General features: G+C 47.9%; 2 protein-coding genes across 2 annotated transcripts in view; one reads left to right on the top strand and one right to left on the bottom strand.

Moving 5' to 3' along the window:
• The window catches only part of LOC131849082 (bromodomain and WD repeat-containing protein 3), a 36,956-nt gene extending 22,191 nt beyond the window's left edge, over nt 1-14,765 (bottom strand). The window contains 16 exon segments of the mRNA XM_059199069.1: nt 674-763; nt 1,257-1,283; nt 1,335-1,715; nt 2,411-2,828; nt 3,336-3,531; nt 4,594-4,746; nt 5,811-5,879; nt 7,574-8,084; nt 9,688-9,842; nt 10,761-10,942; nt 12,417-12,501; nt 12,634-12,741; nt 14,196-14,255; nt 14,385-14,414; nt 14,491-14,549; nt 14,634-14,765. Coding sequence (XP_059055052.1) covers nt 674-763; nt 1,257-1,283; nt 1,335-1,715; nt 2,411-2,828; nt 3,336-3,531; nt 4,594-4,746; nt 5,811-5,879; nt 7,574-8,084; nt 9,688-9,842; nt 10,761-10,942; nt 12,417-12,501; nt 12,634-12,741; nt 14,196-14,255; nt 14,385-14,414; nt 14,491-14,549; nt 14,634-14,670 — 2,561 coding nt within the window. The 5' untranslated portion in view covers nt 14,671-14,765.
• Nucleotides 14,766-15,111: 346 nt separating this feature from the next.
• On the top strand, nt 15,112-26,045 carry LOC131849070 (E3 ubiquitin-protein ligase COP1-like). The gene is made up of 13 exons (XM_059199055.1): nt 15,112-15,418; nt 17,215-17,312; nt 17,925-18,110; nt 18,790-19,104; nt 19,186-19,387; nt 19,638-19,759; nt 19,850-20,075; nt 21,054-21,352; nt 22,018-22,199; nt 23,044-23,252; nt 24,089-24,271; nt 24,573-24,696; nt 25,732-26,045. Exons 2-13 carry the CDS (start codon nt 17,238-17,240, stop codon nt 25,883-25,885), a joined length of 2,277 nt encoding a protein of 758 aa, XP_059055038.1. The 5' UTR covers nt 15,112-15,418; nt 17,215-17,237; the 3' UTR covers nt 25,886-26,045.
• Nucleotides 26,046-27,708: the final 1,663 nt, after the last annotated feature.

Here is a 27,708-nt window from a genome sequence, read left to right as displayed (position 1 = left end):
ATCTATATAGGCATATATTTACATATTTTCATTAGTTCTTGGTTACTATAATCTTGATTTTTTAATCTAAATTAGGTCCTTCGAACCGGATAAAACTGTATATCGGCCGGTTGACTCTTTCTTGTGTAAATTGCTTTGTAGTAAAATAAATAATAATTTAAAGGGTATATCTATCTCAGACACTGGTATATGTTTTGTTTTTTTTCTAAAGTTGTGTTACCTTTTATACATAATTTGATGTCGCAATTCACACTATTATTCTGTTGCTATTTGTCAAAGCCTGTCAGTGACTTAGTATGTTCTATAAATTGTGTCAACATATATATATATATATAGTACAGCCCTGGTTTTTCTATAATAAATAAATAAATAAGCGCTAATAATTTTGTTTCCATAATTCATTAAACTTATATTAAAACCAGCCGAACTTATATTTTTGACACAAGTTCAGATTTTTGTTTGTTATCTCTTAGCGTATTAACTGCTCAAATATTTGTTACAAAATTTCGCAAAAGTATCCAGCTCGAAGGACCAAATGTATTTACATTTATTTATTTATTTATTTATAGGCATATTTGGTCCTTCGAGCTGGATACTTTTGCGAAATTTAGTAATGAAATTGTTAATTGTGTATAGATGGTGTACGATGGTAGGTGTGGTGTGCAGGTGGTACCTGGTGGCGGGCAGCGGACGGCGACGGGCGCGGGCGGGGGGCGCCAACGCAGCCCCCGCCTCCCAGTCCGAGTACTGCGACGACTCCGAGCTGCGCCGGGAGACAACACATGTACTAACACAGTTCTAATACATTTCTTACCTACTTTGATACTGTCATGCCTAACGGTATACCCGTTATTGCTATAAAATATTTTTGTGTATTTATTTATTTAACTTCAATGCACAAAAACAGTGTGTACATATGGCGGACTTAAAACCTGGCGGCGTTATGTACCAGGCGACCATGAGTGGTGCAGAGAAACATTGTTGGCGGTGCACTAATATAAAATATTTTTGGGTACATACAATATATTGATTAATTATGTTTGAATACCATCAGATTTTTAGGGCTAAATATTAGCTAAATAAAGATGAAATAATAAAATGGACTAGCGTTTGCTAAATGAAGTCTTAACGCCCCGACAAATTATTATAAACTTTTATATTCCTTTATAGAAATTAACAATTTTACTTTATCGACGTTAAGTTACATAAGTACAGGTGTCACGCGGACAAATTTAAAATAAATAATGCCAACTTACTCGTCACTTTTACTTCCAGAACGTGAGCTATAGAGTACAACAAAGTATGCTATAGTCTAATTTCAAAATAACCCTTACTTCACCTTCGGTGGTCCTTCGAGCCGGAACAATGTCCGGCTCGAGGGACCACATAGAGCAGAACGCAGCACTGACCTGGAGGACTGCGTGTAGTCGAGGCTGGAGCCGCGCGAGTGCGAGTGCGAGGAGTGCAGCGAGCCGGACAGGCGGACGGACTCGTCCGAGGTGTCCGACTCCGAGTCGAGGTCGGGGGGCGGCGGCGGAGAGTCGGGCGCGGGGCGCGGGCAGGGGCGGGGCCGCGCGGGGGCGGCGGCGGCGGCGGGGGCGGGGGGCGCGGCCCGCGCGCGCGGCCGCCGCCCCGCGCGCCGCCGCGCCCCCTCGGGGCCGCCCGCCCCCGCCGTGTTGATCATCACGGGCCGCCGCCGCATCTCGCGCCGGTACCTGCACGCGACCACACACTGTTACAACTCAGCTGGCAAGTTAAACTTTATAAAGTCACTGTGGACAATAATGGTCCCTCGAGCCGGATAGTTCGTTTTCTACATAAAGGGGAGTGGAACGGAGCTGTTCTAAATCTCGCATCCCCACCTGTTGGGAACAATAGTTTTATTATCTGGGGTAAGCTATAGGTCAATTCACGTAGACATTATTGCGCTTCAGGCGCTGTCGTTATTGTGAGGCTTAAGTGCTACACATCAGGCCCATGAGAGGTCATATACGAGTTTCAAAGCCTGCCAAATTTCAGTTCTGGGAATAACTGTTTGGATACGGATAAATAATTGCTACTCCAGCTATGTTCAAACTACCACTTATAAATATTCCCTATTTTGATGGATATAAAGAATAATGGTTTATATTTTTTAAAATACCATACATGTGGTGCATTCCAGATGCACGCTGTCGGTTCTATAGGCGCTGTGTATTCGGTGTCTAGTCTATTAGGGTCTTCGAGTTTACAATGCAGACGACTTAGTAAGGCGGTATCCAAATTATATTAATTGTTTTGTAAGTGAATCGGTTCAGTCCGACTCAAAGACCTCGGTCCCGACATCAAATATGGAACACAGTGCTTGTAAGCCCGATGACGTGCGTCCGAATACAGTAGCATATTCTAGAAAGCAGGGGGCGGCGCGTACCACTCGTGCTCCATGTGGTGGAGGTCCGCGGCGGCGGCGTGGACCCTGGCGCGGTGCGCGGGCGGCAGGGGCGGCACCAGGGGGCGCTCGCTGGGCGGCACCAGCAGCGGGTCCCCGCGCTGCCACGAGCCGGCCGTGTGCCGCACGCCCTCCCCGCGCCACACGCCCCCCGCGCCCCCCACGCCCCCCGCGCCCGCCCCGCGCTCCTCCCCCGCCAGCGCCAGTATGAGCGCGTCGAGGCGGCCGCGCTCGGCCGCGGGTATGAGCTGGCTGAGCGCGAGGTTCTCCCTGCCGGGCACGAGGCGCTGCAGGGCGGGCGGGTGCGGCGCGCCCTCCACGTCCACCAGGAAGGGCGGCGGCATCAGGTGCGGCGGCGTCTCCGTCTGCTCGTCCAGCGCGCCGCCCAGCGCGTCCCGCACTGCGCACACACATACTTAACATCGACAAGACAGACCTTCGGACGACTATCAGGAATGAATTCCTGCCGAGGTTTTCTCACGACCTAACTACAGCATCGAGTTTTCATAAAAGGTACATTAAGGTTTCTTAAAGATCTGCATCGCGCACTTGACAACCCTGGTATTTCAGGCGTCCATAGGCTACGGTAACCGTTTACCATCACATGGGCCGCAAGCTTGTTTGCCACCATCGTAGTATAAAAATAAATTCATGTTGATCCTCATGTAAATGTAACTCCACTTCCTTTCATTCAAAATCATTTTCTATCCAGACTGTTAGGTTGTGGAACTCGCTTCCCGGTGCGGTATATTCGGTGCGCTCAATGTCTGGACGCCTGAAACACCGAGTACTCTTAATCCTAATATTGGTTTCAACCTAATCTATGTACGTACATAGTTTCCAAACTAGATGTTAAATCATCACTTCCACGAACGCTGTAAAGCAAAGAATGGATGCTGCTACTCACCCAGAGGACGGTAGTCGGTGTGGAAGAAGAGCTCCGTGGGCAACTGCCGCAGCAGAGGGTGTCCCTGTCCGAGCCCCAGCAGCAGCAGGTGTCCGTGCGAGTCGGACGCCGCCACCGTGCAGGCGGAGCCCCACTTGGCATCGAAGATGGCACCATCGCCCTGGCCCTCGATCTTGTTATGGTAGTGCGCTATCACCTGCACGTGATTCATTCCAGATCAAAACGGTACTAGAGCTGGTTAAAATAGTTAAAAGGGAAGTAAATTTAGTTCGCTTCGTGCAAACTAGATGGCACCACAGGTAAAAGGCGCTATTAAGATGGTTTTTGGTTTTAATGACCTCCCTGTAGATTTTTTTTTAATAATAATGTCCTTTAATCCCTATCGAATGGTAGTTTCAATTGGAAAAATATAAAAATTGGTTAGTGGTTTAACTGTATTTTTATTGACATTTATCTTTGTAAGAATACGGAAATGGCGATTAGCGTATGTGTGACTCGACTATCAATATGACCACTAGACAACTAGCAGACCCGGCCACGCGTTGCTGTGTCTAAGGTTCTTGAATAAAACAATACTGCGACTATAAATTGAGATGTAAGCTATCCTAGCTTTCAAGTTGGATCAAATTGCACACAATGTGCAAATCAAATTTGCAATCAGTTTAGCAGTTTACGAGTCCATCGCGGACGAACAACGTGACATATAATTTTTATATATACAGATTATCAACATTGATTTATTGTAAAAATAGTCGTAACAACTACAAACATGTATTTATAGTCCTTCGAGCCGGATCACTGTCTATGGCTGTTGAAGACATTATTTCTTTTGATATTTATGATAGCTGTCATCGCATTCACCCTAATTTAAACCTTAATCAAATCAATTTAAATCAAAAATCATTTATTCATGTAGAACGTTTTAGTGACTTATCAACTTTGAGATGACAGGAGGTGGTGGTGTAAACACACACAGTAGGGTGGAAATTGTGTATTAACTCTTGATTTACTCTACATTAGACTAATTACTAAGACTATATATATATATTAACAACTGCGTGACTTAAGTGTCGTTAGATAAAGTGACTTATCTAACGTACACTGGCACAATCTACTATCCTACGTGTAGATTTGCAATTAATATATCACAACGTAAAAATTTTTGTATTAATTTTTTTCCTTACTTTATTAATTTATATCATTGTAGATCATGTCTAAATTCGTGTGAAGAGAGTAGAGTACGTGGCGGGGTATGTACCTGGGCGGCGGCCGCGTCCCACACGAACAGCTGTCCGTCGTGTCCGGCGGACAGCAGCACGCCGCTCAGCGACGGGTGCGGCTCCAGCACGTACGCCTCGTCAGCGTGGCCCCGCAGCACGCTCGTCTGCACGCCCCGCGCCGCGCACCACACCTACACACACACACACACACTCGGACACTGCACGCAGCACGCTCGTCTGCACGCCCCGCGCCGCGCACCACACCTACACACACACACACACACACACACGCAGCACGCTCGTCTGCACGCCCCGCGCCGCGCACCACACCTACACACACACACACACACACTCGGACACTGCACGCAGCACGCTCGTCTGCACGCCCCGCGCCGCGCACCACACCTACACACACACACACACACTCGGACACTGCACGCAGCACGCTCGTCTGCACGCCCCGCGCCGCGCACCACACCTACACACACACACACACACACACACTCGGACACTGCACGCAGCACGCTCGTCTGCACGCCCCGCGCCGCGCACCACACCCACACACACACACACACACTCGGACACTGCACGCAGCACGCTCGTCTGCACGCCCCGCGCCGCGCACCACACCTACACACACACACACACACACTCACACTCGCTCGGTGCTGCTCGTCTGCACGCCCCGCGCCGCGCACCACACCTACACACACACACACACTCGGTCACCCACCACACACATACTGGTACACATTCACCTACACACACTCACACATACACCCACATACACACTCGTAGACCTGCGCGCATATTGCAATACGTGCTTGGCCTCTGAACAAGGCATCATCAATGACAAGAATCCGTCGCCAAACAGAAAGTTAGTTCTTCGAGGCATTTAAAGATAGGGCCAACACAAATCAAGTCAGATGTAACTCTAGTGAAAGTGGACTACATCTTGTGTTGTACACATACTAAAAATTATACCTTACCTTCGCTATTTAGCGATAAGGCCGCCCATTGTTACTTCTATATTGTATTTTTTTTTATATTTGGCCTACATATTAATTTTTAATTAATTTATGTAATTGTTAATTTCTTCCTGTGATAGGAACAATAAAGAGTTTTTCATTCATTCATACATTCATTCATTCATACCTTATACATGGTTCGTCTGTTGCTTGTTGGAACAGACTAAGGTCATGGACCAGTGTGGGGATGATGGTGGATGCTGGTCTGAGTATGGTGTTGTACTTACGCGTATGGTGTTGTCGGAGACGGCGGTCATGACGTACGCGTCGCTGCTGTCCCAGCACACCATCGTGACCTGCAACAGGCGCCAGTTAACAGTGGAGTACAATACACATGTCCCAAAGTATTGGAGTAAATATTGTTGGGTTTGAATATATGAATTTCTATGCGTACCTGGAGTTAATGGTGGTGATGGTGGGGCGTACCTCGAGTTGATAGTGGTGGTGGTAGAGTATACTTTGAGTCGGTGATGGTGGTAGAGAGTATTTCAAGTGGTGGTGATGGAGTGTATTTCGAGTCGGTGGTTGTTGAGAGTCATCAATCAATGTCTCATGCAGTAGGTCGCAGCAGCAGATGCAGCTGCCACACAGTGGTGGTGGTGGTGGTGGTGGTGGTGGTACCTTGAGCCGCTTGTGGTCGGGCGCGGAGGCCGCGGAGGCGGCGGGCGCGGCGGGCCGCAGCAGCAGGTGCCTCCACTGCGTGGCGTGGAGCTGCCACAGGGCCGCGGTGGTGGTGGTGGTGGTGGTGGTGGTGGTGGTGGTGGTGGTGGTGGTGGTGGTGGTACCTTGAGCCGCTTGTGGTCGGGCGCGGAGGCCGCGGAGGCGGCGGGCGCGGCGGGCCGCAGCAGCAGGTGCCTATCCAGCGTGGACCCACAGCCGCGGTGGTGGTGGTGGTGGTGGTGGTGGTGGTGGTGGTGGTGGTACCTTGAGCCGCTTGTGGTCGGGCGCGGAGGCCGCGGAGGCGGCGGGCGCGGCGGGCCGCAGCAGCAGGTGCCTCCACTGCGTGGCGTGGCGCTGGTGGTGGTGGTGGTGGTGGTGGTGGTGGTGGTGGTACCTTGAGCCGCTTGTGGTCGGGCGCGGAGGCCGCGGAGGCGGCGGGCGCGGCGGGCCGCAGCAGCAGGTGCCTCCACTGCGTGGCGTGGAGCTGCCACAGGGCCGCGGTGGTGGTGGTGGTGGTGGTGGTGGTGGTGGTGGTGGTACCTTGAGCCGCTTGTGGTCGGGCGCGGAGGCCGCGGAGGCGGCGGGCGCGGCGGGCCGCAGCAGCAGGTGTGCGTGGTGGTGGTGGTGGTGGTGGTGGTGGTGGTGGTGGTGGTGGTGGTACCTTGAGCCGCTTGTGGTCGGGCGCGGAGGCCGCGGGCGCGGCGGGCCGCAGCAGCAGGTGCCTCCACTGCGTGGCGTGGAGCTGCCACAGGGCCGCGGTGGTGGTGGTGGTGGTGGTGGTGGTGGTGGTGGTGGGCGCGGGGGCCGCGGAGGCGGCGGGCGCGGCGGGCCGCAGCAGCAGGTGGTGGTGGTGCCACCCGCGGTTGGTGGGGGTGGTGGTGGTGGTGGCGGAGGTGGTGGTACCGCTTGTGGTCGGGCGCGGAGGCCGCGGGCGCGGCGCGGCCCGCAGCAGCAGGTGCCTCCACTGCGTGGCGTGGAGCTGCCACAGGGCCGCGGTGGTGGTGGTGGTGGTGGTGGTGGTGGTGGTGGTGGTACCTTGAGCCGCTTGTGGTCGGGCGCGGAGGCCGCGGAGGCGGCGGGCGCGGCGGGCCGCAGCAGCAGGTGCCTCCACTGCGTGGCGTGGAGCTGCCACAGGGCCGCGGTGGTGGTGGTGGTGGTGGTCGTGGTGGTGGTGGTGGTGGTACCTTGAGCCGCTTGTGGTCGGGCGCGGAGGCCGCGGAGGCGGCGGGCGCGGCGGGCCGCAGCAGCAGGTGCCTCCACTGCGTGGCGTGGAGCTGCCACAGGGCCGCGGGGGTGGTGGTGGTGGTGGTGGTGGTGGTGGTGGTGGTACCTTGAGCCGCTTGTGGTCGGGCGCGGAGGCCGCGGAGGCGGCGGGCGCGGCGGGCCGCAGCAGCAGGTGCCTCCACTGCGTGGCGTGGAGCTGCCACAGGGCCGCGGTGCCGTCCTTGCTGCCGGACACGAAGCGCAGGCCGCGGTGCGCCCAGGCGAGGCTGTCGACGGCGTCCCCGTGCACGGCCAGCTCGAGCACGCGGCGCGGCGCCCCCCCCGCCTCCTCCCCGCCCACCGCGTACACGCGCACGTGGTGGTCGGCGCTGCCCGCCGCCAGGAAGGCGCCGCCCGCGGACCAGGCCGCGCAGATCATGTGGCAAGCGCCGGGCCGCATGCGCTCCACGTACTGCACGGGCTGCGCCGCGAACTGCCCGCCCGAGCGCGACCAGAAGGCGACCGAGCCGTCGGTGGAGGTGGAGGCCAGCCAGCGCGCGCCGGCCGCCCAGTGCACCGCGGTGATGGTGCCGCCGTGCGCCGCCAGCACGGCCAGCGGAGCGCCCGTCGCCAGGCACCTGCACCGCACACGCTCTCAACCACTACACGACACTCCCATGCTCTCATGTTCCGCTTCAATAACTAGCTGGCCTGCGCAGACTCGTCTGCACCGGTGATCCCCGAAGTGGTCTATATCGACCCCCAGGGGTCTATGACAGCGGTCATCTTGTTTTTACTTTATATTTTCAACACTAAACTTTACTACAGTTAGAAATTTACAAAAAATCAATACCAGCTAAGAATGGAGAGGTGTACCCAAAACCGAAAAATATACCACAATGGGTCTACAACACAAAAAAGATCGAGAACTGTGATCTACACTATGTCAGATAACCTATAATAGTCTTCCTCTATAAATAGGCTATCTAACACTAAAATAATCTTCAAAATCGGTTCAATAGCTTGAAAAATAAGTCCCTATAAACTCACATACCATATTCCAACACTACACAATTATTTCGTCGTATCCGTATACAGGCAAAATTTTGGAAGTATAAGGGAGGCTGGAGTGAAAACATCATCGTTTATATTACTACTAATAACTTCATGTTTTATAAATGATTTTGAATTATAAAGAGGAAATTTCATAATTTTCTGTTTGAATTGACAAATTAAATAATTTATTCATTTATTTATCAATTATGATGGCCTCGTGCTTTTTATTTATATATTTTAGGCAATTAGGACATATTATAAATACCTTATAGACTAACATACATATGAATTAATGTTATGAAACTAAGGTGTGTGTGCGGGGGTGGTGTGTACGGGTGTAAAGGAGTGGTGTGCGGGGGCGGTGCGTGCGGGGGCGGTGTGTGCGGGGGCGGTGCGTGCGGGGGCGGTGTGTGCGGGGGCGGTGCGTGCGGGGGCGGGGGTGCGTGCGGGGGTGGTGTGTGAGAGGGGGGCGATGTGTGTGCACGTGTGTGCGGGGGTGGTGTCCGGTGTGCGGGGGCACACGTGGTGTCCGGTGTGTGGGGGCGGTGTGTGCCGGTGTGTGGGGGTGGTGTCCGGTGTGTGGGCACGGGCGCTGACGGAGCGGCGCGGGCGCGGCGTGTCGGGGGTGGTGCGTGTGAGCGGGAGAGGTGTGTGCGGTGTGTGCGGGGGCGGGGGGCGGGGGGCCACTGACCAGACGCGCACGAGGCGCTCGACGGAGCCGGCGGCGAGCAGCGCGGCGTCGTCGGAGGCGCACACGTCGGTGATCTGTGTGAGCGGGGGCGGTGTGTGCGGGGGGCGGTGTGTGCGGGGGGCGGTGTGTGCGGGGGCGGGGGGCGGGGGCCACTGACCAGACGCGCACGAGGCGCTCGACGGAGCCGGCGGCGAGCAGCGCGGCGTCGTCGGAGGCGCACACGTCGGTGATCTGTGTGAGCGGGGGCGGTGTGTGCGGGGGGGGGGGGGGGCGGGGTGCGGGGGGCGGGGGGCTGGGGGCGGGGGGCCACTCGACCAGACGCGCACGGTGTGTGCGCTCGACGGAGCCGGCGGCGAGCAGCGCGGCGTCGTCGGAGGCGCACACGTCGGTGATCTGTGTGAGCGGGGGCGGTGTGTGCGGGGGGCGGTGTGTGCGGGGGGCGGTGTGTGCGGGGGGCGGTGTGTGCGGGGGGCGGGGGGCGGGGGGCCACTGACCAGACGCGCACGAGGCGCTCGACGGAGCCGGCGGCGAGCAGCGCGGCGTCGTCGGAGGCGCACACGTCGGTGATCTCCGCGCCGGCGCCGCGCAGCGTGCCCAGCAGGCGCCCGTCCGCCGCGCTCCACACCTTCACCAGCAGGTCGTCCGCGCCCTGCACACCTCTCGTCCGTCAGCCCGCTCCGAGGACCGAAGCTATGTACCACACGCGCCGACCACGTTCACATCTCACTCGCGATCCGGCTCCGAGGACCAAAACGACATGCATCAACATCATTCTTTATCCCATATATGAGCTCAGCGTAATGTTTTTCCCTTCCATTCATCCCTGTTCGCAGTTCGTTATTTACTCTCTTTCTTATCATATCGTCTTTCCCATGGTCTGTTTAAAATTAGTTAAAAAAATATTTAAGTATAGATGGCGCTCTAGTGTCGAGTAATGGAAAGCTCATTTAGGTTTTTTTATTTATGATTTCTATAATGCCATTCTTTAATACAGATACGACAAATTTAAACCAGTTATTCAATTAATATCAAATTAGAAAGTTAAATAATCATTGTCCATCCATCTCTTTTTCGGCCTTCCTCTACCCTTTCAACCATCCACATTCATATGTAACATCTTCCTTAAAATATTATCTTCATTCGTATGCATTACATGCCCATACCATAATAGACGACCACTCTTCAACCAGTGGCGTAGTTAGGTAACCAAGGGCCCCAGGACAAATAAAAAAATTGGACTCCCACTGCTGTGCAATGAGGTCTTACATTACAGTTTTATTAAAACACACATAGCTATCCGTCAAATTGACACTTCTGCCAACTTAGAGAAATTTATGGGAATTCCGAAGGTATAACTTTCGAATTTCTCTCAACTGAGTTGCCATGATTAAAGTCGGGTTGCAACCTGTATATTTATTTAGAAAATGGGAGATTTTCTGGTAAGGATTCGAGGGCCTGATCTCGAGGGCCCCGGGGCACCGTCCAGCCTAGATAGCTACGCCACCGTGTTCACTCTCCGACACCGGCGCCACCTTCATACAATTCCTCGTAATAGTATATCACTCACGGTGACGACGTATCGTCCGGTGCAGTCGAAGACGAGGCAGTAGACGGCGGAGAGGTGTCCGAGCGTCCGGCGCTGCAGCCGCAGCCCGGACAGCAGCCGCGCCGGCAGCACGGCCGGCCCGCCGCGCCCGCCCGCCGCCGCCGCCGGACCGAACCCGCACTCGCGCCGCGCCAGCCGCCGCACTGCCGCCGCCGCACCGCGCCGCACCGCACCGCACCGCACCGCACCGCACCGCACCGCACCGCATCGCCCAGAAACAGATCGCAAGCAGATAAAGATTACGCGAGATTACATTTTGATAAGTGTTCATTCTCTGATTGTGACGTGTTCAGATGTCCCGCATCTTGTAGATCACTACAACTGAAGCCGGACTGCAAACGACCAAATTTGACCTTCACCCGAACACTCCTTCATAAGGTTCTCAGTTCAACATACAGATAGACAAAGAGAAAGATCTCGCGAGTTTTAATTATGAATATTCATCACTACAAGATGTAAGATATCTGAACACGTCAAAATCAGAAAAGTCGTACTTTGTATATGAGTAACGAGCCATCAGACGCCGAATAACTGCAACGACCAAATTTGACCTTCACACGAACTCTCCTTCATAACGTTCTTTTAGTTCGACATACAGATAGACAAAGAGAAATATCTCGCGCATTTTAATTATGAATATTCATCACTACAAGATGTAAGATATCTGAACACGTCAAAATCAGAAAAGGCCTTTCGGCCTCGAGTCGTACTTTGTTAATGACTCGTGAACCGTCAGCCAACGCACTGGCAACACCCAACATTTACTACCTTCACACGAATGTTCCTTCAAGCGAGTGTTTTTTACTATTCATATTGTTCTGATTGTTTACTCTTCTGTATATTGTTTTATATTATGTATGTTATTTAAATGTAGAGATTTAAATGTAGAGATAGTGTCTTCAATGTAATGGATTAAAGGACCGTATTAGGCACATTGATTAATGTAGAAAAACTATAATCCATCACATTTAAAATAAGTATTGTTGCTAAGTAACAGTTTGTATGTAACATCCAACTGCGACTGGAACGAAAGTACATTATATTTACTGCTATATATGTAATCCACTGAACATCTCCATCAGAAAGAGATCGCATGTAGAGATTCATAAAAAGAGAAAGATCTGGCGCATGCTTTCGTGCGTTTTGAAGCAAAATTGAAAAATAATTTGAAATCTTATTTTAAACTTTCATTTATTTTTAAGCTGTTTTTGCATATTTTGTTTCGAGGCAAAAGTTTTCAAATTAAATAAAAAGGTTTGGACCAAGTCCAAGTGAGAATAAACTCTCAATTTGAAATTGGGTTTATTAAAAATTCATTAGCTATACATATAAATAAAATTGGAGTGTCTGTTTGTAATATTGATATAACTGTTTTTTACTACATGCATATAAATACGGTACATACACCAAAATATCATTTTTTTAAACTTTTTGTTTATTTGTTCCGGCTAATCTCTAAAATGGCTGGACCGATTTTAACGGGACTTTTATAGGCAGATAGCCAATGTAATAAGGAGTAACTTAGGCTATATTTTTATTTTAGAAATATCAAGTTAAATTCCACGCAGACGAAGTCGCAGATAAAGCTAATTTTACCATAAATTAAGACGAACTCACCCAAGCTGTGATCTTGTTTGTAGTAAGCGTACTTGGGCTTCGGCCGCACCAGCGACTCGCTGAGCAGCGACAGCCGCGCCGTCAGCTGCAGCACCGCGTCCGTCCCCGACGTGCTGGCGCCGCTGGTAGTGGCTGTGGCGGTTGTGGCGACTGTGGTGGAGCTGGTGAGCGTGGTGGAGCTGGTGGTGGTGGCGAGCGCGCCCCCGCTGGTGGTCGCGCCGTCCGGTGAGGAGTGTGCGGCGATGCTGGCGGTCCGCGCCAGCTGTAGCGCCCGCTTGCATATGGACGCCAGCCGCGTCCACGGCATATCGTTGTATTGCGACGCCTGAAGTTATACCATTTGTTAAATTATAGACACATTTATTGACTTTGTCTTGGTTAATAAAATTAACTTTTTTTTCATTAAAAAACTACATTATAATTTTCTTTTTTCCTACCGTCCAGTTGGATATATAAATCCAATTGAGAAGAACTGGCAAGAAACTCAATTGAAATACTACTATATAGGTGTCTATGTCTAACATTAAACGAAAAATCAATGCATGAACAACTATTGCCATGCACACTCGTCATTCAAGTAATCATTTAGTTAGTGGCCATGCTCAGTAAATATGATGTATATCCTTTGGTATCTTATTGTAAATTTTTATACTATTGACTTTTTCTAAAGGATTATGTTGATTTATACTACAACACTATATCTATACATACATATTGGAGTGTCTGTTTGTAATATTGAAATAACTGTTTTTTACTATATTATATATATATATATATATTCATATGCAGGTAGCATATGAATATAAATACGGTACATACACCAAAATAATATTTTTTACAATTTTTGTTTGTCTGTCTGTCTGTTTGTTCCAGCTAATCACTGAAACGGCTTTTTTTGGCAGATACCTGATTTAATAAAGAGTAACTTACGCTACTTTTATTTAAAAAAAATAAATTTAATTCCAAGCGGACGAAGTCGCGGGAACAGCTAGTAACAAATAATTCTGTTCATTCATCTATATATATATATAAAATTCTTGTGTCACAATGTTGTTATACTTCTATGAAACGGCTTGATTTTGATGAAATTTTATATTTATAGACAGACAGCTCTGAGAATAGGTTGAGATTTTTTATACCCCATAACAATAAGGGTGAGTGTAGACCACTCATAAGTTTTGATTTTATTCTTAGATAAAATATTTTTTTTTTTCAATTTAATATAAAAAAATAAATACTACATAATATTTTCAACAATCCACCACCATCTCTACTTTTTAATATAAATATTAATTCATATGGCAAAAGAACGTTTTCCGGGTCAGCTAGTATAGACATGTGGTCTTGACCTAAAAACGCGTATTTAAAAATTGGCGCCACGACCGCGTCGCGCGGTATCGGCCATGCTCGCAACACGCCACAGCCAACTACAGCGTGCGGAGATCGACTTCGTAGATGTGAGTGAAACAGACAATACTATTCCGCCTAAAATCCGTGTGACGGAAAGAGATGACAACATTCCTAATTACGCTAACACCAATCTTTCTATTGATGATATATCAATTTTTTCGCAAATCGTCAAAAATCTTATTTATTTTAACTAAAACACTACAGAAACACTTTACACGATATTCCACTGAATTTTAAAGACCATTTCTATGCGAAACACGTATTAAGATATTTTATCGTTTATCCACAATTTAATTATTTCTTTTCGATAAACACTGAACAAAACGTAAATAAACACACTTTCCGCGAAGAAAACGCTGAAAAACTCACCAATTCATTGTAGGATTGGGCGTGCTCGTGGCCCTCCCAGTCGAGCCGCCGAGGCAGCACCTGCACCAATGCGGATAGTACAAAAACTTTTCAGTAAACTTTCAGGAACTTTGACAGCAACTACCACGTGCGTTCAACATCAAAACAACATAAGCTCGCAACCCGGCAATAGGAAAAGCTCAAACTTACCTCTACACTCTCGAGCTCTTTCAACAAAGTCTGTAACAGAAAAAGTTACAATTAGACAATTTTTTACACTATAAATATTATTTACAAGTATTTCTATCCAATTTACCTTCGCAGTTTCCTTCAGAGGGCCTCCAGAGAGAAATTTCGCTATCAAAAAGTAGAGCTCTGAAACCGGGGAAGGTAACCATTATTAGACTTCGCTCGTAGTACTGTCACAATTAAAGCGTGATTTTGAAGCGTCTGACTCACCGGGAACGACCCTGAGCTCCTCATTAGGATCATCCATAATCCTAGTTTTTTTCTGTAGGGATAAAATCTGCCTTACACATCGTTTAATCCACAAAAATCACGCAAACATTTCACTTCACTGTACATTGTTGACGAAAGATAATGCACTTTTCTTTCAGTAATAGCAAAATGGCGTATGTTCTATCGGTAAAACAGTTTCTGTACCCTTGGCGTCGATCAAGCAGTTCACATCAAGGTACGACAGAAATTCAATAGATGGCTCTGTATATTATGTTACCAGTTACAATAATATTTTCAAATATTATTAATTTTTTTTGCTTTGTTTCTTATTCATTACGACTTACAGTAATCGAAATTAAAGACATAAGGTTAAAACTTACATAATTATGGATATGGAATTTCTTTCTACAGAACGCATATATGATGACGAGACAATATTTTCACTGATTGCTACACTAAATGTGAAGTGTCACTTTTATCAGGGGATGCTGTTTGCAAGTTTTCGAAGTTTCGAAGAAAATCTGGAAATATGTTGGTGTTTGTTATTAAAGAATGGATTTTGTCAGTAATTTGTGTTTTATGAACAAAACAGACTACGTGTACCGGTTTTCGAGTTCCGTGTGTGCTGTCTCTGTCAGTAATAGTGTAATAAATTGGTACGCAATTGGTTGTTGATTTGTTTATCGTGTGCTGGGATAGCTGGACGGCTGCCGTGAGGCCTCAGCCGGCATCGTGTACTAGCATGATTCTCCGGTGATCTCCTCACAGTCAACGGCCTTTATACTGTAAGAATCCCATGAAATTGTACATGTACATATTATAACCTGAAGTTACTAGCTTATACATTTTCTGGTCAGTAGGTAAATGGAGCACGTGTGAATCGATAGTTATTGATTGTCAGCTATAAATACGCGGCAACAGTTGCCGTGTGGTGTACAGAAACTCATGTAGTTAGGTCTTATGTTGTTTTCTAGAAATGCACATTACTCTAAAAGTAGTCAGTCAGTACCAAAAAAATTATTAAAATCTTGATTGAAATTATAGAATTAAAAGTTTTAAGTAATATTAAAACTCTTCATTGGCCTTCCTAAAATATGGTCCTAAAAGGGACTGGTCTGCTCTTATCACTACGACTGATTTAATCTTATTGTGTTTTTATATTTGACCCAAATAAATTAGTGCTTGTTGGTAGTTTGTATTCACACATTTTGACTTGTAAATGTAAACTTACAAGGATTATTTAAAAGAGCAACACACAAGTTTCTTGTGATTAGACAATTATCCAAATGAGCGGTAGATAAAAAAAAATGTTATGTCTATACAAAAGTGCTTAATTTAAATCTATTTGAATAAAGCATTTTCTATTCTACTCCTTAATAAAAAAAACTCTTAACAAATTGTATGTAAGCACCATCTCAGTCATGACAACTTTTGGACTAAACAAAAATGTCATCATAATTGGTTTATTCCTATAAAACTGACAACAACACTTAAAACTTGTTGTAACTGGCTAATCAAATATGTATTTTATATTCTAAATTTGTATTTAAATTTATAGTTCTTTTATATTACATTCTTGTTTTTGATACTTCAATTCCTTCTTTCTATTTCTAATTGTCAGTAGTCTATATTAATATATTTTCTCTGTTTACCTAGTCTTTTTTCTTATTACTACAACAAAACTTGTAACTCCTACTTATACTGTATTATTGTAAACATGTACAACATTTATTTAAAAAAAATTACGAGCTAAGTTTCTTTGCAGTTCTTCTCATCTCGAAAATCATTCTGAACTGATGGTAGATTTGACATATCATAAGAGTCCTATAATAGACCTACACGAATAAAGATATTTTGAATTTTACATGTGTTTAAAAAATAATCATAAATGTGTTGAACAAGGATATTGCAATTGTAGATGAATTTTTGATGAATGATTAATTCTTTAAACCTATAACATATATTTGTATGAGTGGCATACTCGGTGGTCTAGCAGTTTACCACACTGCCTTATTTCCAATGGTAACAGGTTCAATTCGTCACACAGTGCCATCTAGTCATAAGCTAACACAGCTTGTGGTATAGCTACTGGACAACTAGGGGGCCATCCATTCTTCATGTGATCTTTTTTTAAGCATTTTTAACCCCGTCTCCTCCTTGGTGATATGTAGTGAGGTTTAAAACTACCTCCCGCCCATCCCCATCCAACATCACATGTATTTTTAGTACCTACAAAGAATTAAAAAATTTTTAGAATAATATTGTTAACTACAGATATAAAGTATAATGATATTTTATTCTGAAATTAAAGACCATGATAAAAATGACTAGACAGAAAGGTTGCAGATTGTTTTACTAGACCCCCCCCCCTCTCCCCCCTTGTGATATTCGTGTGATTTTTGTCATACCCCTACCCCCTTTCAAGCCTCACGTGATTAATGGATGGCCCCTACACAACACACAGACCGACAAACAATTATAATCACAATTGTAGGAATAAAACCTATGACCATCTGAAGTAAGGCAGTATGCTAAACTGCAAGAACCTGTTAGTATTTATGTTGTACTTGTTTGTGATCAGTAAGGTAGCAGGTGGACGGCAGCATGTCGGGGACGGCGGCGGGCGCCGCGTCCTCCGCCTCCGCGCTCGGAGGCCTCGGGGGCTCCCTCGAGGACAAGGTAACCTCCCTACATATGCAACTTTTTTTTTATTCACTCGTATGAGCTTTTGTCAGGTGGTCAGTTCAAATTATATTGAAAACAAGCTGTTCTCGCGACTTCGTCTGCGTGGAATTTAACTTTATTTTTCTAAAATAAAAGTAGCCTAAGTTAGTCCTTATTACATCAGCTACTTCCCAATGAAAGTCCCGTCAAAATCGGTCCGGCCATTTCAGAGATTAACCGAACAAACTTTCAGACAGACAGACAAAGACTAAAAAATTATATTTTGGTGTATGTACTGCATTTATTTTCATATGTATGTAGTAAAAAACGGTTATTTCAATATTACAAACAGACACTCTGATTTTATTTATATGTAGATAGTGTTCATATTTCCAATTTTTAATCAACATATACATATATAGATATAAATATAGATATATTTTAATATAGATATAATTTTAGATATAAATGTATGTTCTCACATACATTTATATCTAAAATTTTAGTCAATATAGATTGATTGTATGTTTGATGTCTGTAGATGCAAAAATATTGTTGAAATTTTTTACAACAATTGTTGTAAGTGTTGAGTGTTACAATTATGTGCATTTGGGACTGGTGTGTCAGGACTGCGAGCTGCTGTGCCCGGTCTGCTTCGAGCTGATCGAGGAGGCGTACGTGACGCGGTGCGGCCACTCGTTCTGCTACGCCTGCATCGCCAAGTCGGTGGAGCTGCACCGCCGCTGCCCCAAGTGTGGCGCAGCGCTCGCTTCCAGGGAACATATCTTCCCCAACTTCCTGCTCAATGAATTGGTAACACCGGCACACAACTTTTTTTTTTGTCTTGGGGAAATCCGTCATTGAGGGGTATCCGCTCCAGGGGTAACGAGCGGGTACTGCTGGACTCCTACCGGCTAAAAGCCCAAGGTGTACCTCTACTGCTTATTGCTAGAACTCCGGGGTTTTTTTTATAGATGATAATAGAATGGCGCACCCGCCTGCGCTAACGGTTTACGCTGGCGGGGCACCAGTGGAGGATGATAGGATGAACATAACATCAGGTCAGTTAGCCCATCGTGACAAATTCACCAGGAAGTTATCACGATGGTTTTCAGGGGGAATCGCGTGGAGGTCGACCTGACATGGTACATTGTTAGTAATGGGGTAATGAGTCCACATTACTAACAAATTCTTTGCCCCCCTGAGTGATTTTTTAGTGGAGACGGAACTACGTACTAACGGAAGGGTCTCAAGTGGCGACAGAAACATTACAAGTGTAGGCATATATGTATTAAAAAACGGTTATTACAAACAGACACTACAATTATTTATATGTACAGATTACAGACCTACTACGCTCTTACCGTTTTATCAAAAATCTTCGAAAAATATATGTATACCAAATTTGTCGACTTTTTTTATGAATGTAAAATCATTAAGAAGGAGCAAATTGTCGGGTAGTAAGTAGTGGTAAGTGTCGCGCGCGCCGCAGGTGGAGAAGCGGCGGCGGCGCGCGGCGGGCGGCGACGGGTCCGGGCCGGGCTGCGGGGGCTCCGCCCCGGGCGCGGAGGAGGCGCCGGCCGCGGACGGGGCGCGGCTGCGGGCGCTGGTGGCGGCGGAGGCGCGGCGCCTGCCGCTGGCGGCCGTGGACGGCATGCTGGACGTGCTGGCGCGCCGCAAGAGACTGCTGGAGGCCGAGTCCGCCGCCGCGCACCACCGCCTGCTGTACGAGTTCCTGGCGCAGCTGCACCGCCACCGCGCCCAGCAGCTGCACCAGCTCAACAGGGAGGCCGCGCTCGTCTCCAAGGTGCACGAATACTCAGCGTTACATCATTTCTTTACAATATATCATTAATCGATTCGTAACGGAAGAAATATCTGTCGGCAGGACATGGAGCACGTGGCGGAGACGCTGAAGGAGCTGCGCGCGGGAGCCGCGGGGCTGGCGGCGGGCGCGGGGGGGGCGGGGCCCACGGGGGTCACGGCGGGCGCGGGGCCCACGGGGGTCGCGGGGGACGCCATGCTGGCGCTGCGGGCCGAGCTCACCGCGCTCGCCGGCAGCGTGGGCGACAGCGCCACGCACGGACTCGGTAACTATTGGCTGCGGGGGTCGCGGGGGGCGGGGCCCACGGGACCCACGGGGGTCGCGGGGCCCGGTCGGCCCGTGACCATGAGTGGTGCAGAGAAAGATTATCGACAGTATAATAATATGAATGATATATGTCAAAAAATATATGTAAGGCAAAATATATATATTAATTTCTATAAAATAATATTCATACATAAATATAAAGATATATATAAATATTATACATGTGGTGTGGTCGTCGTGTGTGGCAGGTAGTCCGGACGGCTCGTCGGAGGAGAGTTTCGCGGGGGGTGCGGGGGGCGGGGGCGGGGGCGGGGACGCACTCGCCGCACGCTGGCGGAGACTCACTGCGCACTTCGACGACTTCGTTCAGGTACCATTGCACTCCGACGTAACAATTTGAACCTTACGTCCATGGTGATAGAGTTGACTGAAATAGAATGAATGAATAACATATGTGTAGTGTTACTTCGCGCACCGCGCCGACGAGCTGTACTTCCCGGGGTCGGGGGACGCCACCCCCGCGCCCGCCGCCCCCGACACCCCCGTGGAGGGCCCCGGCCTGGGGACCCCCGGGCCCCAAGCACCGCCCGGCCCCCCCGGGACCCCGGGAGGTCACAAGCCGGCGGCGGCCAGCGACGACCACGTGCCGCAGGGCCCGCACGAGTCGCGAGCCAACAGCGCCGCAGGTGAGATTACAGACGGACAGAACAGACAGATATAGGTAGCAGCTCACTATATATGTATATATATAATACCTTGACACGACTAGAGGATGTGACCAAAATTTTGACCCGGTTTTCAGAATCTCGGGATCCCTGCCGAAATTTTGGTCCCGAAAATCTCGGGATTAACAATTTTTTTTACGAATTAATACATTTAGTGTTTTTCATGAAACGAAATTAACTTAATGGCAATTTAACATTTATCGGCCATCTTGGATAATCAGCTGATTGATTGAATTAGTTTGCGACGGCGTTGTGTGTACAAAAGTTCGTCTTCACGGCGATCTGAGAAATGAATTTCGTAGCAAATATTTCGTTGACTATAAGCGCAACGTGTCTTTTGTTAGAACTATAGTGATATGTAAGAATTACTATATTATAATTATTACTAAAGTATGCACGATATTACTGTAAAGTTTCATCAGAATCGGTTCAATAGGTTTTGCGTGAAAGAGAAACAAACATCATACATCAACAAACATATTCAGAAATTTTTGTTATTTATTGTTAGTTCGTGTTTAGTATACAATACAACCCCGGATTCTTCAAGTCTATAATGAATAGATATCTTCTGGGTGAGCGCTCTACATCCTAGGTGTTGCCATCATTTACCATCAGATGAGGTAAGAGCAAGCGCAATCCTAATATTAATAAAAGGAAAAAAAAAGTATTGTTAAAAGACTAGCTGTTCCCGCGATTTCGTCTGCGTGGAATGTAACTTTACTTTTTCCTTATCACATCAGCTACCTAAAAGTTCCGTCAAAATCGGTCCAGCCATTTCAGAAATTTGCCGGAACAAATAGACATACAGACAGACAAAAATTGTAAACAATGTTAATTTGGTGTATAAAACGGTTATTTTAATATTACAAACAGACACTCTAATTTTATTTATATGTATAGGTTAAATTACATAGTAACAAACATCCATCTATTGCGCAGGTGGTGACCAGCGCGCGCCTGAGGGCGCGGTGGGTCTGCCTGCGTGTGACGGCGGTGGTGGTGGCGGCGGTGGCGGCGGTGGTGGTGGCGGCGGTGGCGGCGGTGGCGGCGGTGAGCGGCGCGGGCTGGACGCGTTCCGCGAGGACCTGGTGGCGTTCACCCGGTACCGCGCGCTGCGACCGCTCGCCACGCTGTCCTACTGCAGCGACGCCATCAACTACTCCACCATCGTCTCCACCATCGAGTTCGACAAGGACGAGGAGTTCTTCGCCATCGCCGGCGTCACCAAGCGGATCAAGGTACCGCCGCTCACATCGCTCTATTCTGTCACGATTATAATAATAATTCCTGTAGAACTGTCCGAAAATTCCTAGAAATAGATGTAAATTAAAAAACACAATACGCGGTGCACCTGCACAATACTTGTATCAGACAGCGCCTACCAACCACAGTGCAATCACACATTCTGACTTTCTTCGGCCACGTATCTCGCCGTGGTAATGACTCCATAGAGCGTCTCGTAGTGCCGGGAAAAGTGGAAGGCACCAGGCCACGTGGTAGATCACCAATGAGATGGACAGACCGGATCAAGGCCGCAACTAAGTGCTCAGTTTACGAATGTACCCGGAAAGCTACAGTCCGCGACGACTGGCGCCGTATTACCAAAAACCTCACTCATCGTGATTCAAAATGTTGACCACGACCACTCTGACAACAGTGTACCGATTAAGAAGAAGAAGAAGGTACTTGCAATTCTCCTGATGTTGTGAGTGCTCCAGGACGGTGGTAATCACTTACCATCAGGTGAGCTGTGAGCTCATTTGTCTTCTATACTATAAAAAAAATCATAAATATATTCAATAATCTCTTGTAAATGTCACTCGAATCTGTTGTGAGAGACCGGCCTTTGGACCGGTGTGGGTTATATAGTGTAATAGTAAACAGTGGCGTCATTCCCCGGCAGGTGTTCGAGTTCGAGGCGGTGGTGCGGGACGCGGTGGACGTGCACTACCCGTGCTCGGAGATGCAGTGCTCGCACAAGATCTCGTGCGTGTCCTGGAACGCCTACCACAAGAACGTGCTCGCCTCCTCCGACTACGAGGGCACCGTCTCCGTGTGGGACGCCGCCACCGGACAACGCACCAGGTACCGCGCGCTCTCTGTCTGTCATCCCTCTCCCTTTCTCCCCCCTCCCCTCCTCTCTCCCTCACCCCCTCTCTCTCTACGCTCTCCTACTCTTTCGCCGCTCCTCTCGTTTATCTCTTAACTATCTCCTCTCTCTCTCTCCTCTCCCCCCCCCTCTCCCCTCTCTCTCCTCTCTCTCTCTTCTCTCTCTCTCCGTATCATTTCTCTCTCTCTCTCTAAAAACACAAATATATTCTCTTCTCTCTCTAAATCTCTCTCCCCCTCTCTCAGAGACCCATTGGACCGGTTGGGTTCTCTCTCTCCTCCCTCTCTTCCTACTATCTCTGTCCTCTCTATCTCCTCCCTCTCTCCCCTTCCTCTCTCCTCTTCCTCTCCTCTTCCACTCTCCTCTTCCTCTCTACTCCCTCCTCCATGTATATCCTCTCTCTCGCGCTCTCTCTCTCTCTCTCCTCTCTCCCTCTCTCTCTCCCCTCTCTCCTCTCTCTCTCTCTCTCTCTCTCTCTCTCTCTCTCTCTCTCTCTCTCTCTCTCTCTCTCTCTCTCTCTCTCTCTCTCTCTCTCTCTCTCTCCCTCTCTCTCTCTTCCTCTCTCTCTCTCTCTCTCTCTCTCTCTCTCTCTCTCTCTCTCTCTCTCTCTCTCTCTCTCTCTCTCTCTCTCTCTCTCTCTCTCTCTCTCTCTCTCTCTCTCTCTCTCTCTCTCTCTCTCTCTCTCTCTCTCTCTCTCTCTCTCTCTCTCTCTCTCTCTCTCTTCGCTTGGTGACAATAAGGATGAGGATGACTTCAACCGGGCGGACGTGTCTGTGTGTGTGTGTGTGTGTGTGTGTGACGTGTGACGTGTGCGTGCAGGGCGCTGCAGGAGCACGACAAGCGCTGCTGGTCGGTGCACTTCAACCGGGCGGACGTCCGGCTGCTGGCGTCCGGTTCGGACGACGCGCGCGTGAAGCTGTGGGCGCTGAACGCGGACCGCGCGGTGGCCACGCTCGAGGCCAAGTTCAACGTGTGCTGCGTGCGGTTCAACCCGCGCTCCTCCTGCCACCTCGCCTTCGGATCCGCAGGTGAGCCGCGCACGTGACTGCACGGCCAACACGTGCGTTATCGTACGGCCACGTGCGTTCTCCTACGACTACGTGCATTCTCGCACGGCCACGTGCGTTTATGTGCGTCCATGTGCGTACACGTGCGTCCCCATGCGGCCACGCGCTTGGCCACGTTCGTATAGACGCCTCCTCCTCCTCCTTAGATGTCATCTGGTATCGCCCATACAGTGGGATTTCAAAGGACTACAATCACTGTTGTAGTTACTATATGTGCGAAAAAGAAACACGCATTATACTTACAACTAGCTTTTGCCCGCGGCTTAGCTCGTGTTAACTTATCCCCTTAGGGGTGGAATTTATCAAAATCTTTTCTAGGGCATGCCCACGTCATAGCACCTTTATGCATGCAAAGTCTCAGCCCGATCGATTTAATATTAACAAAGTTTCATACAAACTTTCATCCCCTACTTTATCCCCTTAGGGGTGGAATTTATCAAAATCCTTTCTTAGGGGATGCCTACGTCATAACATCTACCTGCATGCTAAATTTCAGCCCGATCCGCCTAGTGGTTTCGGCTATGCGTTGATAGATCACTATGTCAGTCACCTTTTGAGTTATATATATTTAGATTAGGAGAAATTACAGGATCTTACCACGTTTTATTTATTTTTATTAAATTCCCGAAATTTCGGTAGTGTTTTAACTGGGTAAACTGAAGAGCAGCAAGTAGATGGTAAATAAAATCTTTTATGAGCAGAGATATACTGCCATCGGCAGTAAAGCGCTTTGATAAACCAATTGTTATTAAATATATATAGTATATAGCAATGTGTGTGAGTGTGTGCGTGTGTAGACCACTGCGTGCACTACTACGACCTGCGCGCGCCGCGCCACCCCCTGGCCGTGTTCCGCGACCACCGCAAGGCAGTCTCCTACGTCAAGTTCCTGGACGCCAGGACCCTCGTGTCCGCCTCCACCGACTCCCAGCTCAAGCTCTGGCGGGTGGAGTCGCCGCGCTGCGTGCGCTCCTTCACAGGTGCGTCTCCTACGTCCAGTTCCTGGACACCACCCTGGGGGATTGAGAACTACGTGCGCCTGTCCCACGGGACGTACCACTCGTCACTATTGGGGGTCTTGTCTGGTCCATCTCCACGCAGTTCCTTTAAGAAACGGTCGTGGTTAGTTCTTATTGAATTAGTCACGATTAACTGATCTGACTTTTTGCTCCACGTCAGTATACCGTCAGTCCAAAGATAGCACCATGTTAGCTAATTAAAAAAATACAATGTTACAGTGTATAAATATATATATGTAAAGTTGACATTATAATGTTGCAGGTCACGCGAACGAGAAGAACTTCGTGGGTCTGGCGACGGACGGGCGGTACGTGGCGTGCGGCTCCGAGAACAACGCGCTCTACGTGTACTACAGCGGACTGTCCCGCCCGCTACTAGCGTACAGGTACGTACAGGTACGAGAACAACGCGCTCTACGTGTACACAGGTACTAGCGTACAGGTACGTACAGGTTCGTACGAGGTACGTACAGGAACCTCTCACACAGTACGAGAACAACGCGCTCTACGTGTACTACAGCGGACTGTCCCGCCCGCTACTAGCGTAGACACGTACAGGTACGTACAGGTACGTACAGGTACCTCTCACACAGTACGAGAACAACGCGCTCTACGTGTACTACAGAGGACTGTCCCGCCCGCTACTAGCGTAAAGGTACGGACAGCTAGGTACGTACAGGTACGTACAGGTACCTCTCACACAGTACGAGAACAACGCGCTCTACGTGTACTACAGCGGACTGTCCCGCCCGCTACTAGCGTACAGGTACGTACAGGTACGTACAGGTACGTACAGGTACCTCTCACACAGTACGAGAACAACGCGCTCTACGTGTACTACAGCGGACTGTCCCGCCCGCTACTAGCGTACAGGTACGTACAGGTACGTACAGGTACGTACGAGAACAACGCGCTCTACGTGTACTACAGCGGACTGTCCCGCCCGCTACTAGCGTACAGGTACGTACAGGTACGTACAGGTACGTACAGGTACGTACAGGTACGTACAGGTACGTACAGGTACCTCTCACACAGTACGAGAACAACGCGCTCTACGTGTACTACAGTGGACTGGTACTGGAGGTGCCTCAAACACATTAAAGTATACATTCAAAAATTCATTAAAGTTTGTCATTTTTTTAAGAATAAAGACATGTAGTAAAATATGTATATATAAAAATCACGTGTCACGTTGTGTGTCCGCGATGGACTCCTAAACTACTGAACTGATTGCAAATTTGATTTGCACATTGTGTGCAATTCGATCCAACTTGAAAGATAGGATAGCTTACATCTCAATTTATAGTCGCAATATTGTTTTATTCAAGAACCTTAGCCGCAGCAACGCATGGCCGGGTCTGATAGTAATGTATATGAAGTTAAATGCGATGATGTTGAGTGATTGTGGCGTGCGGTCGCAGGTTCGAGGCGGTGCGCGGGTTCCTGGAGCGCGAGCGTCGCGACGAGGACCCGTCGGAGTTCGTGTCGGCCGTGTGCTGGCGGCGCACTGCGGCCCGACCCGCGCTGCTGGCCGCCAACAGCCAGGGCACCATCAAGGTCCTCGAGCTGGTCTGATGGCCCCTCACCTGGACAACGGCTGCTTGACATATATTCTCTCACTGTTCTCTCACCATCTTCATATTCTGAATTATTGCACGAAGTTTAGACTGTTCGTAGTCTAACGGACTTATAAACTTAGCTGCAATTAGCAGATATTAAGTAACAAAAAATCTATATATATATATATTATGTGTTATGTGTTTTACAAACACCTTTTTTATGTGAAACTAGCCGTATCCGCGACTTCGTCCGCGTAGAATTTAACTTTATTTTTCTAAATTAAACTAGCCTAAGTTACTCCTTATTACATCGGCTACCTGCCAAAGAAAGTCCCGTCAAAATCGGTCCAGCCATTTCAGAGATTAGCCGGAACAAAACGACAGTCAGACAAAATGTACCGCATTTATATTCATATGCATGTAGTAAAACGGTTGTTTCAATATTTCAAACAGACACTCAAATTTTATTTATATGTATAGATTAAAAAGCTCAATTCTCACCCTACTAACATCAACCCCTATTTTTTTAAAGCGTTTTTAATTTACTTCTTTGTGAAGTATTCGCGGGGTCAGCTAGTTTACCATAAAATTATTCGTTTTAAAACCTGATTATATTCATAATAATGTAAAAGTTAATATTTTAAAATTAATTGATAACTCTTCGTGTTGGTGCAACATGATAACTAGAGAGAGATAGATATATTTGAGTGTAGCGTGGCCTAGTGATTGAAATGTCTAACACAGGTCGTATGTTCGAGTCTGAGTGACGCCAAAATGTGGCAATTTGAATTATTATGGATGACTGATATGGTGCACCCGCCTGCGCTAACGGTATACGCTGGCAACACCAGTTGAAGATAAGATAAGCATGAGGTTAAGGTAGTACATAAGAGCCGTTCAAGTATGACGTAAGCAGATTTATTACAATTATTTACCCCCATCCCCCTTGTCAGCAAAAGTAAGTAAAGTACTTACCCCCTCCCCCCATGCTTACGTAAACATTTTTCAATTAATATATTGTTTTTTTAGCAGACAATGTGAGGGTTGCCATATGTGTAAGAAATACTAACGATTTATTTAAATTATTAACCGGGTCTTAACACGAATAATTTTATGGCAAATAAAGGTATTTACCTCTCTCGACGTTTCGACTAGGTTGCACTAGCCGTGGTCACGAGCTGACTGGAGTAACAGCGATGTCAATGTAAGACCCGGTTAATAATTTAAATAATGTATATTAAACACGAAAGTTTAAAATTAACTAAATACTAACGATGACGTAATCATCACCTACACTCCCCCACACCCCTTGTCATCCAAAATAAGCAAAGCGAACACCCCCCGCCCCTCATAGCACTTACGTAATACTTGAACGGCCCCAAAGTGGTGAATTCACCAGAAATTTATCACGAAGGTTGTTTCTAGGGGAAACCTCGCGAAGGTCAACCTGACATGGTACATTGCTAGCAACGGGACCCTCTAAGTCCGTTACTAATAATTTTCTTCCCCTAATTTGTGTTTTTGACTGAAGATGGAATGAAAAATGAAGATAATGTTTTAAGGAAGGTGTTACATATGAATGTGGATGGTTATAAGGGCAGAGGAAGGCCGAAAAGATGGATGGACTGTGTGAAAGATATGGTAAGAAAGTGAGTGAATAACGAGATGACTGCGAACAGATATGAATGCAAGAGAAAAACATTACGCCGACCAATTGAATGGGATAAAGATGATGAAGATGATGACTGACTTCGGTAATGAATAACACCGGTAACTTAGCCTGAGACAGTTTGGGTAGCGTTCCCAATGGAGGGTGGGCATGTGATGAGTTTCACTCAC

This window comes from Achroia grisella, unplaced genomic scaffold (assembly GCF_030625045.1).
Source record: "Achroia grisella isolate CSIRO2021 unplaced genomic scaffold, CSIRO_AGI_Agris_v1 utg633, whole genome shotgun sequence".
Classification (NCBI taxonomy): Eukaryota; Metazoa; Arthropoda; class Insecta; order Lepidoptera; family Pyralidae; genus Achroia; species Achroia grisella.
This window is presented reverse-complemented; position numbering and strand designations above follow the sequence as displayed.

What these genes read in the sequence shown, in the direction of transcription:
- LOC131849070 (XM_059199055.1), top strand. Translation starts at nt 17,238, where the DNA reads ATGTCGGGGACGGCGGCGGGCGCCGCGTCCTCCGCCTCCGCGCTCGGA. An exon ending in GGGGCTCCCTCGAGGACAAG is followed by an intron (nt 17,313 to 17,924) that starts GTAACCTCCCTA and finishes CTGGTGTGTCAG; the next exon opens with GACTGCGAGCTGCTGTGCCC. An exon ending in GCGAGCCAACAGCGCCGCAG is followed by an intron (nt 20,076 to 21,053) that starts GTGAGATTACAG and finishes TCTATTGCGCAG; the next exon opens with GTGGTGACCAGCGCGCGCCT.